The following is a 14,444-nucleotide window of genomic DNA, read 5'->3' on the forward strand; positions in this document are numbered from 1 at the left end:
AGCATGGATCCTTTAAAGCTCACGGTACCTACTTAGAAGTTTCCAGTTGCCCTCAAGCTGAGTCACTAGCCTGTGGCTCTCTTCCCTGCCTTTATTTCTTGTAGTTCTGTTATTTCAACACTCACATGAGTAACCATGGCCTCAGATCTCTGACTCCCCACCTCAAAGAGCCCTTCTACCTCAGTCACTTCCAAGGTTTTGACTTTTCCTCATCAATATCATATCACATCTGAAATCGTGATTTCACATATCGAATCTCCTCACCTCATCTTTTGGGCTCACGTTTAGCTTCAATTCGCTGGAGTTTCCAGTTCGCAGGTCAGCACCACTTTCGCACAATCCACCACTTCCTATCATTTATCCCTTGAAGAGCTTAGATTCCATGTTCTGGTACTATAATCATCACCTTTGTGAATACCTTCATCTCCCTGACCTGTTTCTACTTCTATCAAAAATTAAAAGTTTGCTTTTTCTACAACAAGTAGCTAAATGCTCTAAATGCTGTTGGAGAAAAATCACACCATAGATTTGCCTAGTTTCATCTAAATTTATGACCAATCCCACCAAAAGATACATCACTGCCCAAATCCTACTATATTTTTTCCCATGGAGTTGGAGTTCCCATAGAATTTCTTCTTTCTCCTCAAATTCCTATATCAACTTGCTTTAAACTCCACTAACACCCCTCACTTTATTTCATCATCAGTAACCCTTACACTTCCTTTTTGGTACTCAATGGTGCATTATGAAATAAAAACATGTAACTAAGAATACAAATACTTTAAAACTGCTTTACAGTCAAAATGACCATACACATTAGTTATGTCCAACTGGTCTAAAATAATGAAAAAAGCCATGAGCAAGCCCATTTGATCTGCCCCAACCATTACACACACACACACCAACTTGAAAAAATTTCAAGCTATTCCCTTTTAAAGAAAAACACATATTATTTAACAATTTTAAAAAGAGAAATTGATGCCATTACCATATTTACATTTTTAACACAGTAAACTCCATGAAGGCAAGTTCTGAGTGTACATTTTATCAGTTATACAGCCAACACTGTATAACCTGATGTGTTTCCATTTGGATTTTTTGGCAGAAGAATCAAAGCCCAATAAAGTATTCAAATGTGATTAACTAAATCTCTGATGTCTTTTGTCTTATATGGCCCGAGCCTTATTTACATTAGTCATGTAATATATAAATCAACTTTCTCTAGATGATGGTGAATTACAAACTATAGTTCTGTGACAAAGTAATTATGACAGACTCAACAACACACCCTTCTCTAGAGCTGCTTTTTGTTTTTTTATGGTCACTGAAGAAAATTAAGATTCCTTCCAACCCACCATAAACACCGATCATTAAATAATTAAATATAAATGGAAACTGTTTTAGAAAATGCGAAGAAAGAAAGCTTATTTGGCAATGTGCTGTTATATACTAGCACCTTTGAGCCTTAAAAAATCCAACAGCACTTACAACTCCTGCTATATCTATTTTAGTTATGTGAATGCTCATCTGCCTAAAAACAGATGATCAAATGAACAGAAGAGCAGGATAAAATATTTAGTAGGCACTTATGAATTGAATGGAAATTAAGTTTGAACAGGGCCCATTAAACACTTCATTAAAGAAATTTTTTTGCAAAAGATTTAAACATTATTACTGGCACTACCAATAATACCATGATGTTGTTAATGATTTGATTATATGCTGAGTACAGTTTGTTTTCAAACTATAAAATGTTAAAATCAGGGTGCCCAAACTGCTGAAAGATAATAGAATTAAGAATGTGTACTGGTAAATTACATTCTAACAGTAAGGACTTGGTAAGTTGGATCATAACCAAACTAAGCTCACTAGAGCATGTAGCTTGTTACTTTTAGGAAGAACTGTGATTCTTTACATTAACTCATTAACAAAAGACTGTAAATGTACTTAACTCATTAGTTTTCAAAGTGAAAACTTACATTGCATGTTTTTTCAAAACAGAAATACTATACCTGAAAAATCTCAAAAATCCCTTTTTGGAAAGACTGTCATCATCCATATCCTACACCACAATATAGTTTCTGTATTCTTGGTTGAATGTGAGGTTTTGGTTAGAAGGATGAAGACTAGGGTAGAAGTGGGGTGGGAATATATCCAAAACTTATTTACAAGTTGAAACTTAAAATTCCAGTGAAATAGAGTAAGAAGGAGTAGAACATTTAATCAGGTCACATGGTCCAGATTTAAGTTCCACTGAAGAACCACTTTGCATGAGAAATATACAATTAGTGGCTAACCAATCATTTATAGAGCCTACACCATGTAAATGAACTACATTATGTATAAAGCTCTACATAACCAAACTTGGAGGTGAAGTAGTTTAAAGTAACTAATAAAAATGGAATTCTCAGTAGCCAACAAAATTCTCAGAGAGATACATCACTTACTTAAATTTGACATAGTATCACTCCACTTTTTGAATTTTGGCAATAAAATTGATCTTAGTTTTACTCATTTAAATGGCATACATTTATACCTCCCAAGATACTCTAATAAACCTACCAAAAATAATGCATTTAAAGCCCAAACAGATCAATGACCTGAAAGGATTACTGCCTTTAAGCATTTACTAAATATAATTTTTATACACTTATTATACATTCCCAATTTTTCCTTGGTTATTATTCCAACATATTAGTATAGAAACCATGCTGGTGCCACTATACAGCCAAATGTGGCAATGGATAGGCCAGAACATACAGGACATCACTTTTCAAAATTCCTAATCCAATTCGTAATTCAAGTCCGAATCAGTAATTTTTTTACTTTTTTATTTCTGAAGTTAATTTAACATGGTTAGGATAACCAGTTAAATATGAAACCCAAGTGAATAAAAATTCAGTCAAGTAATATTAAGGCTCATGTAATTAAATTTATTTTTCATGTTTTAATTTTGATCAGCTTTTATGTTTATAAAATACACTGTTGGTCTCAAAAAGTTTTATAAACTAATTAGTTCAACAACTAAGACTCAGATAATTGTTATCTGACAAAGTGGCATTTTATTTCTGGCCACATAATGTATATCCTATCATCATTTCTATTGTTAATACCAACAAAAATGGAACTGTTATATAGTAAGAAATATGGCAACTAAAGACTCCCTTCCCACCCTCCAAAAAAGAACAATGTATCGCTTTAACTTTGTTAGGAGTCACAAAATTTTTTATTTAGGAAAAATATTTCCTTCAATGTTTGATAATGAATTTTACTTAAATGAGTAATTTACTTTTACTTTTCTGTGCAGACCAATTAAAAAGTACGCCTCCTTCCTTTCATAAGCAAACTCTAATTCTGCATGGCAGATAAGAAATTAATACTTTACTTTCTTCTACCTTAAAAATTATTATGAAATTTTCCTCAGTATGAACTAGTTATTTCTATATGGACTGTTGTCATGCTGCTGTTAAAAAAACATTAGTAAAGGATAAGGACACATGGGAAACAAATCATAAACTACAATACTAGTTTATAATGAAATATATTAAACATTGTTTAAATATTAAACAGAAAAATACTCCTATATTAAATAAATAAGACTTGAATTTGTTATGTGGAACTATAGGCCAATACCATCAATAAGGGGGTCAAGTCTAGTGCAAAGGGTGGCCACCGAAGGAAAAACAAAAGCAGGAAAGAAAGAACGAAAGGAGGAAAGGAGGGAGGAAAAAGAGAGGATAGAAGGGTAAAAAGAAGGAAGGGAGGGAGGGAGGGTGAGCGATAAGAAGAATGAAACAGGACATTTAATACTGGCATTGTTTTTAACAACAAATCAAATATGTGATTCTCAATCCTTTCTGAACATGAAATTACCTAAAGAACTTTTTAAAAATACTGATGATCAGGTCTCAGCGCAAATTAAATCAGAATCAGGAATCAGGCAATATATTTAAAAGGTCCCCCAAATGATTTTAATGTGCGGTCAAGGTTGAAGAATTATCGACTGAAACCCAAGCTCCTTAATGTTATCTGTCTCTGAAAAGTGTTCTATGAATAAAGAAATTAGTTTTCTTTTACAAATGGGGCAAGCAAGGTTGTCTTCAGTTAATAGTAACTTATTAGTAAATCAAGGTCATTAATGTATACCTCATTTCCATTAAAATATCTGTGTATACCTCTTCATTCCCTGTAATTCTGTATTTCCAAGTTCCAAGATCTAGTCAAAGTACTTTTTGTAATAAATCAGTCACACTGAAAAGATGATTAATTCATGCATATAAATATTTACTGAATGCCTACTATGTGCAAGGCACAGTGACAGGTGCTGCTGTAGGACTTGGAGTCATGAGATAACGAATAATGATTGGCTGAAAAAAATTGGTTTTGGACCAAGTGACTGTAATATTAATTACGTGGATCTAAATAAGGGACTGAACTGTTGAAAAAAGAAAAAGAAAATTAAGTACATACTAAGGGTTTGATGTTAAAATACATAGAGCACAGCATATTTGTACTTCTCCTAATGTTCCTTTACAGTATTTTCAGAAGCCTTTGAATATACATAAGGCAAATTCAAGATAGAAAAATAAACCCTGCTTAAAGTAGATGTTCCCAATTTTAACCACACTCTGTATCAAGTAAATTTCATATATGACATAAGTATAAATACTAAAAATTTTTATAGAAAGGTAGTTCTTGTCCACCTGTAGTAGTCTTAACAAGTAATCTTACATTAAAATAGTACAGATTCTAGTCCTTGATGATTTCATCATGGAGAAAGTTTATACAATACATTAATTTATTTTGAAACAGCATATGATGAGAAATTCTAAAGTGAACAAATTTGAGTTCTTTTGTTTTCAAGAGAGGATGCACAGAAAGGAAGGGGGTAGAATCTGTTCAAACCTTATAAATATCCTATAATCTAATAATTTAAAATGCTGACTGCTTTTCTTAAGAACACAGTGAATTCCATATGAATAAATAACTTTTTTCTATTCACTATTGGTATGGACTCTTGTGATTACTTTAAAAATAAATAATAAGTGCTTCTCATTCTCACGATAGCATTAAATTTCAAAATGAAGCTAGGTAATGTCAGCATAACATAAGAAGGAGCTAAATGTTTACTAAAACAATGTTAACCTAAGAGCGATCACTGGGGGAAAAAATGGGGGGAAAAATGACACGAGATGAATGATCAGGATTGATTCTAATGGCAAAAACTCTTTAGGGGAGTAGAGGTTCCAGTTCCTTTTAAGTAATAAAAGGCAAAATCAAGACTCAAGAAAAAAGTTCATTCATTGTACCTTGGATGCAACACTCTAGAGAAGTAGTAAAATATTTTACTAAGTTAAAATATAGGTTTTATATTTTATACGATATTGAATACACACATAAAAATACCAGTGTTTTTATCTTGTTTCTGTTCAGACACTTAATTAAGCAAATGTGTTCTTTGGTGTCTGGGAGATTTATCAATATTTAGGGATAATGGAAGATAAGAACTCCAAGATCAACATGCCCAGAAATAGAAGACTCAAAACCTATACTATACATATAAAGTAAGATTCAAAGGTGAACTTATGAGAAAAATAAGAAAGTTAAAGTTACATTGTAGTACGACTAATACATTTCCTTCCCCCAAACTTACTCTGGCTCCAAAAAAAAAAGTACTACAGCCTATCAGGTTTTTAATCCGTCTTTTGAGATTTTTCAATTGGAAAGATAGCACAGATAGAAATATATCATTCTAAGTTTTAAAATCACCAAAGTCAGTGAGAAGAATGTACATTCATTAAATGTATTCATTATAAGTAAAGATGTCTTGAAAAGGCTGAACAGTTCAACCAAAGCTGAAGAATTGTTCTTGATTTTTCATTATTCTTTTTAAAAAAAAGAATAAGTATAGGAATAGTTTACATATAGGTTGACATTCTGGTTCATTCAAAATAGTCACATCCCTTTGCTAGTTTTGAAAGTTCCAGAAACTAAAATTTAATACCATTCATAGCATAGTATTTTCAATAAAAGGAATTATAGAGCAATGAAAAATCAGAAGCAAGATGGCTTATAGAGCCTTATAACCTCTAAATATACACACATTTATAACCTGTATTTATTTTCTAAAGAAACAAATTTTAAGTAATGCTAATTTAACCAATGGAGAAAAAACGTCTATCAAAATATACAATTTCCATTACAGACTAGAAGGCTAATATTAAAAAAATAGTTGTAAGCCAAAAAGTTTGCTTATATGGATGACAAGCATCATCCCTTTGAAGCACAAAGCATCAAATTAAGGTCTTATAAAAGATGAATCTGTGACCTCTTCATTGTAAGTTCTTGATAAATTCATAAAGCTTGAGTCTCAGTCTTTACGTCAAGGTATATCCATGCTTCTTAATCCAGATCTCCAGAAACGGGGAAACCAAGTAAAATTCAGAATCTCAAGTGGGATTTATGCTTTACCATGTACCTGAAAAATAATATTACAAGAGGTTATAACAATTATAGGATTCTAGAATTTTTAGAAATGTAAAAATAAGTTGACATTTTTTAAAATTCAAAAGTGAACAGGATGCTTTGTTTTCTAAAAAACTGGGAGCCTAATACTATGCTTTGGGAATACAGAATAAGAACTTCTGAGACCAGAAGAAACACTCCTCTTATTAAATTCTATAATCAGAGCTTCTGGCTAGAAAAATAATTTTTTAAATATATTATCAATTATAATCACTGGGTTACCTCAATCACCTCTGACTTTAGAAAATCCTTAATATTCAGGAAAGACTAATACCAAGAAACTGACAGATTTTAAAGAGCGCCATGAGAACAAATTCAGTAGTACTGTGAACATAATGCTGTTCTTAAACTTTCTAATCACAAAACTGATATTATAAAAGGGCTTTAAGAATTCTGTTTATAACAGTAATTAAAATAAATTCAAAACCTGAATTCCTTTCACAAGCTACCCATAACTCAAATACAGTCAGAGAGGTTTTGATGCTGGCAAAAAACAAACAAAAAACCCCACAACCCTGTAGGAAATCACTTAATCCAAGGCTCTAGGACAGACAGAAAACAAGGTTCAGAAAGGTCACACAGTTTCATTAGAGCCAGATCATAAACTCAGTACTAAAATCTAGGTCTTCTCACTCAGAGTTTACTATTCCTTCTAACAAGCGTATAGGCCCTTTCTCCATTTGTTTCTAAAGTCAATATAACAAAGATATTTGTTAATTATCTACTGGAGATCAGCATCAGACAGTGTTCAAAAAAGGAAACTTGGGGATATGTATACAACTTTAAGGAACTTAAAATTCAACTGAGAAGAAAGGAAAATCACTACAACAAAGCAAAAATAAGTGCATTTTAGGATCAGAATTACCTATCCAATGTTTCCCAGAACCGTAAGAAAACTGGTCTATCCAAGTGACGTTTGTGATAGCTGAGTTCTAATACTGTTACATCCCATTTCTGAACGTTTGGATCTAGACGAACTTCATCATATTTGAGATGGAAGGCTTTAACTATATGAGGGAAAATAAATATTTTTAATTCAAACTGCAATCAAAATTATAAAAATATTTTATAAAATTATAAAAATATTGAATAAACAGACATTAACCAAAAAATGAATAAAACTTTAAAAAATTCTTTTTTTTTTTTTAACATTTATTCATTTTTGAGAGATAGGGAGAGACAGAGTGCCTGCGAGGGAGAGAGAGGGAGACACAGAATCGGAAGCAGCTCCAGGCTCCAAGCTGTCAGCACAGAGCCCGATGCGGGGCTCAACACCAGCGACCATGAGATCATGACCTGAGCTGAAGTCAGACGCTTAACCGACTGAGCCACCCAGGCATCCCAAATAAAAACTTTTTTAAAAACGCAATCTTTCTTCAACCAAATGAAGTTACATTATAACCAAAGAGACCTTTGAAATAGATTCTAGTAAGCACTGTGGTAACATTCAACAAATACCTACCAAGGATTGGGTCCACCGGGACTGAAATGAGGAATAATGCATATTATGAAGCTAACAGCAGGCATATGGTCTTGTGAAGAATAAGAAGAAGAAAAAAACTATTCAAATACAGTATGATAAAGATAGTAGTGTGCCACAAGAACATAACAGAGTACCCTACCCAGATAATGGAGTTCAGGAAGGCTTGCATAGGTAATGATGTCTAATCTAAGACCTAAAGGCTGAGTAAGAATTAGGCAAACAACACAGAAAGTGACTTTTGTTTATTAAGAACATGCTCAATGAGAAAATGGTTTCATCTAGGAACTAAAGAAATTTAACAGAACTGCATCATACAATGTAAAGAACAGCTAAAAGGTAAGATCACAGATTCAGAACGATGTTGGCCTTGTAGGCCAATATTAAGGCGTTTGAATTTTTATCTAAGAGACAGGGAGAATCACTGCGAAGTGTTTAGCAGCTACTACTGATACAATTTAACAATCTAAAGGAGGAGATTTTCTCAACTAAGGAGAAGATACATGCCTAGCAAGAAAAAGATTCAAGAAATAATTAGGGAGTGAGAACTAATGGGATTTAGTTAAGAAATGATGAAAAGGAAAAAATAAATTTGGAAGGCCTCTTGAGAAGGTTACCTAGGAGTAGATAATTAAATGATATAAAAGGCAAGTCTAGGGGCGCCTGGTGGCTCAACCGGAAAAGCATCCGGCCTCGGCTCAGGTCATGATCTCACGGTTCGTGGGTTCAAGCCCCGCGTCGGGCTCTGTGCTGACAGCTAGCTCAGAGCCTGGAGCCTGCATCAGATTCTCCCTCTCTCTCTGACCTTCCCCTGTTTGCGCTGTCTCTCTCTCTCAAAAATAAATTTTAAATATATCAAAAACAATAAAAAAAAAAAGCGAGTCTAGCAAAGAGAAGAGGATTTCAGACACAGGGAACAGCTGGCAAAAGGGCTCTGAAATAAAAGCAAGCTTGGCACACACCCTATAGAGTATAACTTCTTTTGTAGGCAATATCCTATGCTGTAAAATTTGGCTATGGTAAAAAAAATCTGAATTTGATCAAAATGTGATAGTAAGCCACCAGAAAGTTTAGAGCAAGAAGATGAAATTATCTCATTTTCATTATTAACAAATTCTGGTGTTGGGCAAATAAAAGACCCTAGGGGGCAAATCCTCCCAGCTGGCGTATCCTACGGAAGGTTAACAAACGGACCCTAAAATACTGACTGGGAGTCTCTCTCCCTGATTACCCAGTTAGATCCTCCTAAGTTTTGTATCTGCAATCAGTTTCTCGGCAGCGAAGCCTCTGCTCTGCAGGCACGCGCGTAAGGTGCTCCGCTTTCGTTCCATGTACTTTTGCCTCTACATAAGATACGACTGTTGCCATCATCATTATCATCTAGTATTAGGGGTCTCTAAAGAGAAAAATGATTGACTTCATTCATTTTCTTGATAGCTAGATTATGGACTGCTTGCTGGCCTACTGGCTTTGGATGTTAATGAATCAAGGTGTAATTCTTGATGGAAATCCAAAATGAGTCATTTGTGCTCACAAAAAGAAACACTTAAACATTACTTCTAAATTACTTGTTTTTATAATTAAAGGTCCCCTCACCAAACACATTATTCATTTTTAAATTTAAATCGATTTAATGAATTAAACTGATTCATTAAAGGGGCCATATATTATAGCTTCAGAAAACCCATTTTCAAAATATTTATGTGTAAAATTTAATCTAGAAAATTTTTAAATTAAATGAAGTCAACAGTTTCAATACTTCCTATTTTCCTTACTACATGTTTCAGTTTTCTAATTTTCTCAGTATGATTTATTTTAAATCACTGTTTTCTTTGAGGGAGAGAGAGAGAGAGAGAGAGAGAGAGAGAGAGAGGGAGAGAGGGAGGGAGGGAGGGAGGGAGGGAGGGAGGAGTATGAGGGAGGCACAGAGCTTGACACAGGGCTCAATCTCACAAACTGTGAGATCATGACCTGAGGTGAGATCTAGAGTTGGATGCTTAACTAACCAAGCCACCCACATACCCCTATATATTTTTTAAAATGATTGATCTAAGTCTATAAAGACATATAGTCCCCCACTCCTTATTTTCAATAGATTTAATTTATACACTATTTATTCTACCAGAATAGACAACTTTTAAAATTAAAGGTGAAACATTAGAATCCAAAAAGCCTGTCACAAATAAGAAAGCATAAGGTTTCTCTCATCATACAAAATATTTTATTGGCATGAAGCAGTGGTGGCAAGCAAACTCACACCAAGACATCACATAAAACATCTTCCTGATTCAGAAAAAGACTTTTAGTTTATAAGCCACAGCAAAAACTAGAACAAATGAAGCTCTTTTATAAGAAAGCCAGTCTTCTAACTGGTAGCACAATGAATACTGAAGCAAAATATTTCAAACAATTCAGAATTGTTCATTTTTTTTGCAAACTGCATGAATCTTGTCAACTTTATTTTACAGGAACAAAGAAGTAAAAGAAATAGACAACATGTTCGTGAATAACATTTAGTAGGCACAAAGATGGCACATCAGATGACAAAGGGGCAACATAATTAGAAGATGATTAATGAAAAACTTTTCTCAATGATAACCAGCAAAAATGTGAAGAAATCATCACTTACAAATTTTGGTCAACAAATATATGTAGCTACCTCAAGCATAAAAAATATTTTTAAAAAGCTATATGCAATTATAAGCTCAAATTTCTTGTTGTAACCTTTGAAGATTTTACTTGGCCATTGTGTACAAGTCAATACTTACTATCTTCTCAAAAATTTTGGATTTTACTATTATGCAATATGAAGAAAATATAATACAAGCTTTTACCATGACCCATATAGATCCTCCACAAAACCCTCCGTTTTCCACTTATGCTATATAGACGTTACCATTTTCTAAGTGTGATATGAGGCAGTGAAAACCTAGGAAAGGCAAGAGTAAAAACAAGGAGATCAACTAAAAGCTGAGAGATAATATAGTCCTAAATTTCTGGCTTAGGCAAATTACTAAAAAAAAAAACCTAAATGAGGAAAAGAAACAGTCTGGGAATGAGGGAGAGAACCAGACAATTCCGTATGGCGCAGGATGAGTCTGATGTACAACAGGACCTCACAGAGGAGTTATCTGGTAATCAGTGAAATGTTCAGGCCCAGAATATAAAGCTAGAAACCTTAGAGTAAGGGGTGGGATATATATGATAACTGAAAACTATCAGATCTCCTTGAGAGAGTTTCTGTAATTAAAGGAAAAGAGAAACAAAGCATTAACAGGTAGCTGAAAGTCAGAGGTAAAGTAGCTAGAGAGTCTGAAAAAGAATAAGGCTTGAGAAAGGTTTTAAGTCTGATAAGGAGGTCAAAAGTATCTAATATTTGGGTCACTGGTAAGTTTGGTGAGAATAGTTTATTGGAGAGCAAAAAAGCCAAAGAGTAGACTGAGGCCTAAACAGAAAATGAATTAGTAGAGACAATTCTTTCAAAATCTTGGAAGAATGGTGATATGAGTAACAAAAACAGGTTGCTTTAAAAGAGTCTGGATTTTACAGCAGCACAATCTACATTCATCATAACTGAAGTGGTCACTTCTAATAAACATACTTGTTTCATAAGAATGGTTTTTTAAAAACAATTTTACTGTGGTTATTAACTTAATTGGGTACTTGAATTATATAATAATTGGAGTATCTCTACCGGCAAAAAAATAAACTAGATTAACCTACATTTGGTCTATTAAATATACCAAGAGATAGAAGTCACATGAAATCTATTGATTTAACAGGTATCTACTTCCTCTATGCCAGGCACTCTTCTGTGCTGACAGTACAAAAGCAAACAAGGTAGAAAAGTCTCCTCCCAATAAGGAGCTTATTAGCATTATAACCAAGAAGACTTACAACAAAGATATAAAAATAAGATAATACCAAACAGCAGCAAGTGCTATCATGAAAATAAAAGGGCTTGAAGAATAACTGGGAGGAGATAATGGCTTCCCAGGATGGCCAGAGAAGATTCTCTAAAGGAGAGAATATTTGAACTTAGAGGTGACTGAAAAGAAAAAGCCAATCATGCTACAATCATTCCAGACAGTGGGAATACCTGGTGAAAATCATACGGCACTTCAAATTACAGCTACACATTACTGTTAGCAAAAGTCAACCCATTTAAAAACTAGCCATCAATTTATAGCCATAAAAACATATGGATGTGCAAAAATATTAATGCTTCTGAAGTCTAACACCTAAAGTAATTATATTTACCTTAAGGGATATAGTCACTTTTAGATATGAGTACACAAAAAATAATAATGTCCAAAAAAAACCCTAAAAGTAGTTCACAGGTGCTTAAAAATTAAAAGATATCAGTAGGAATCCTTTGATATACACATCATATATGCAGAGCCATAGATGGCTTTCTCTTACATAAAGCATTTCTATATTGGTAAATATAGTAATATTTAAAGTAAAAGTAAAAATAAAGAGAATCTTACTTTTAGCAAATATGTCAACTGGTGATCCATCAGGCAAAAGCCACGGCCAGCCTTTGAACTGCCATGCAGGACCCTGCACAAAAACTGCTACCACCCGATCCCTGTAAATAGAAAAGGGGGAGGGTCAGAGTAGAGAGACAGTATCTCATACATGAACTTTGGTTACTGTAAATCCTTAAGGAAAGGACTCAATTATTCATATGATATAGTCTCCTGTCCATACATCTGTGAGGCAAACAAAGGCCATTACTGTAACTCTTCATTATGTTACCATTAAAATACCTTAACGATTTGCTATACTTCTCATGCATTGCACGTGTGTCTTTTAAACATAGTTACACACACAATCCTTACATGCCATCTTTTTAACCTTTTAATTTTCCCTTCTACTAGACTAAAGACCCACTTTTCCAATGTAGGGAACACCAGCAGATGTATTAATTGAAAAAGCTGCTTTTAAAAGGAAATCATTTAATTCAAATACATCTTAAATATTTCATTTTAATTAAAAACATTATAAATTCTAATAATTCACCAGCCATTTTATGAAGTCCCAAGGCCTTTTTTTGAGTTCTTCTGAGTATTTGTAAAGTAATCCGAGTATAGAAACCATTTGACTTTTTAAAAATTTTTCCAATTGTCTTATAACTGTTTCCCTCACACTAAATTCTATAAGCAGTTTTTAAAGCAACTTGTTTTTCTAGCTGTTAAGACTTTATTTTCCTGAAAAGAACAAATCTTTTTCTAGGCCCTCCTAATTCATTACTTCACAAAATATTTAATTAAATTGAGAAATTATAGTAAGTGTAATAGTCATAAACAGTTTGAGCCTAGAACTAAAGAGGTGGAAACAAATCCATAATAAACAATACCAGTTAACACTAATAAGACTTACTAGGAACATTCACTATGCGCCAGTGCTGTTCTAAGCACCTTATACAGTTCTTATGTTCACACACTGGATCTTCCCAAAAATCCAATGAAGTGAGTACTATTAGTACTCCATTTTACAAATGGGGAAGCAGAAGTGCATGGATAGTCTATTCACAGAAGAGAAACAGAGGGAAGAAGAGGGAAGAAGAGGAGGAGTGAGAAGGAGAAAGGGAGGGAATGACTGACCCTATGCCCCGGTTATGCTACTATTTGTGTGTGAGGACTGATAAATCATCAGAACTACCATTTTAGTATTTTATGGAAATCATTTTAATTAACCTTACAACTCCCTGAAAGGGTCTTAGGAATGCCCAGAGGTCCAAGATCACACTCTAACAACCACTGCATTAGATGAAGACTATACATCCAAAAAAGAATTAAACCAGAGCTACCATCTATTCAAGTAAAAGACCTACAGCAACAATTCAAGGTACTGTGAAAAACCACAGCTTAAAATTCTAACCTCCAAATCTCTGAGGCTATAATGAAATCTTAAATTAAAAATTTCCTCCTTTCATGGAATCTATACCCCATACTGCCAAACGATCTTTGGTAACAGAGCACACTATTAAATGGCCTCTTAATTTCATGACCTAGCTCATGCCATCCAATAGTTGAAAGCCGAAGGTACCTGCCAAACTAAAGGAAATTTGCTGGAGAGACATCACCTAGATCCTATTGGGTCTCACAGGGTTAGCATGTAAGCAGGATACTATGAATAGTACTCTTGGTGAATTCTTGAAAGGACAATTAACAGAGAAGGAAAGAAGAAAGGTAAAAAATATTCCTAGGTTATACCAATGACTAGGGACCTAGCTGGTATGAGCAATATTTTGTAGCACGGTGAGATGGCACTTGTACACAGTTATTACCATTTTCTCCAAATAACTGCAAACATATATAATACTAATATGGAATAACTTTCCTATTTCCTACAAGTTTTAAACTTAGTATCTGACATTCTCATATTTTACTTCTATAATATTTTAACATACTAATATTCTCAATGCCCGGAC

The 14,444-nt window shown here is 33.7% G+C and overlaps 1 protein-coding gene across 1 annotated transcript in view; it reads right to left on the reverse strand.

Annotated features, from left to right (window-relative positions):
* Positions 1–2,912: 2,912 nt before the first annotated feature.
* The window catches only part of CDC73 (cell division cycle 73), a 120,887-nt gene continuing 109,355 nt past the window's right edge, over positions 2,913–14,444 (reverse strand). Inside the window, exons 15-17 of the mRNA XM_029935624.1 lie at positions 12,496–12,596; positions 7,391–7,532; positions 2,913–6,478 (exon numbers count right to left, since the gene is read on the reverse strand). Coding sequence (XP_029791484.1) covers positions 6,442–6,478; positions 7,391–7,532; positions 12,496–12,596 — 280 coding nt within the window. The 3' untranslated portion in view covers positions 2,913–6,441. The remainder of the gene's footprint in view (positions 6,479–7,390; positions 7,533–12,495; positions 12,597–14,444) is intronic.

The sequence above is a fragment of the Suricata suricatta genome, chromosome 3 (assembly GCF_006229205.1).
Source record: "Suricata suricatta isolate VVHF042 chromosome 3, meerkat_22Aug2017_6uvM2_HiC, whole genome shotgun sequence".
Classification (NCBI taxonomy): Eukaryota; Metazoa; Chordata; class Mammalia; order Carnivora; family Herpestidae; genus Suricata; species Suricata suricatta.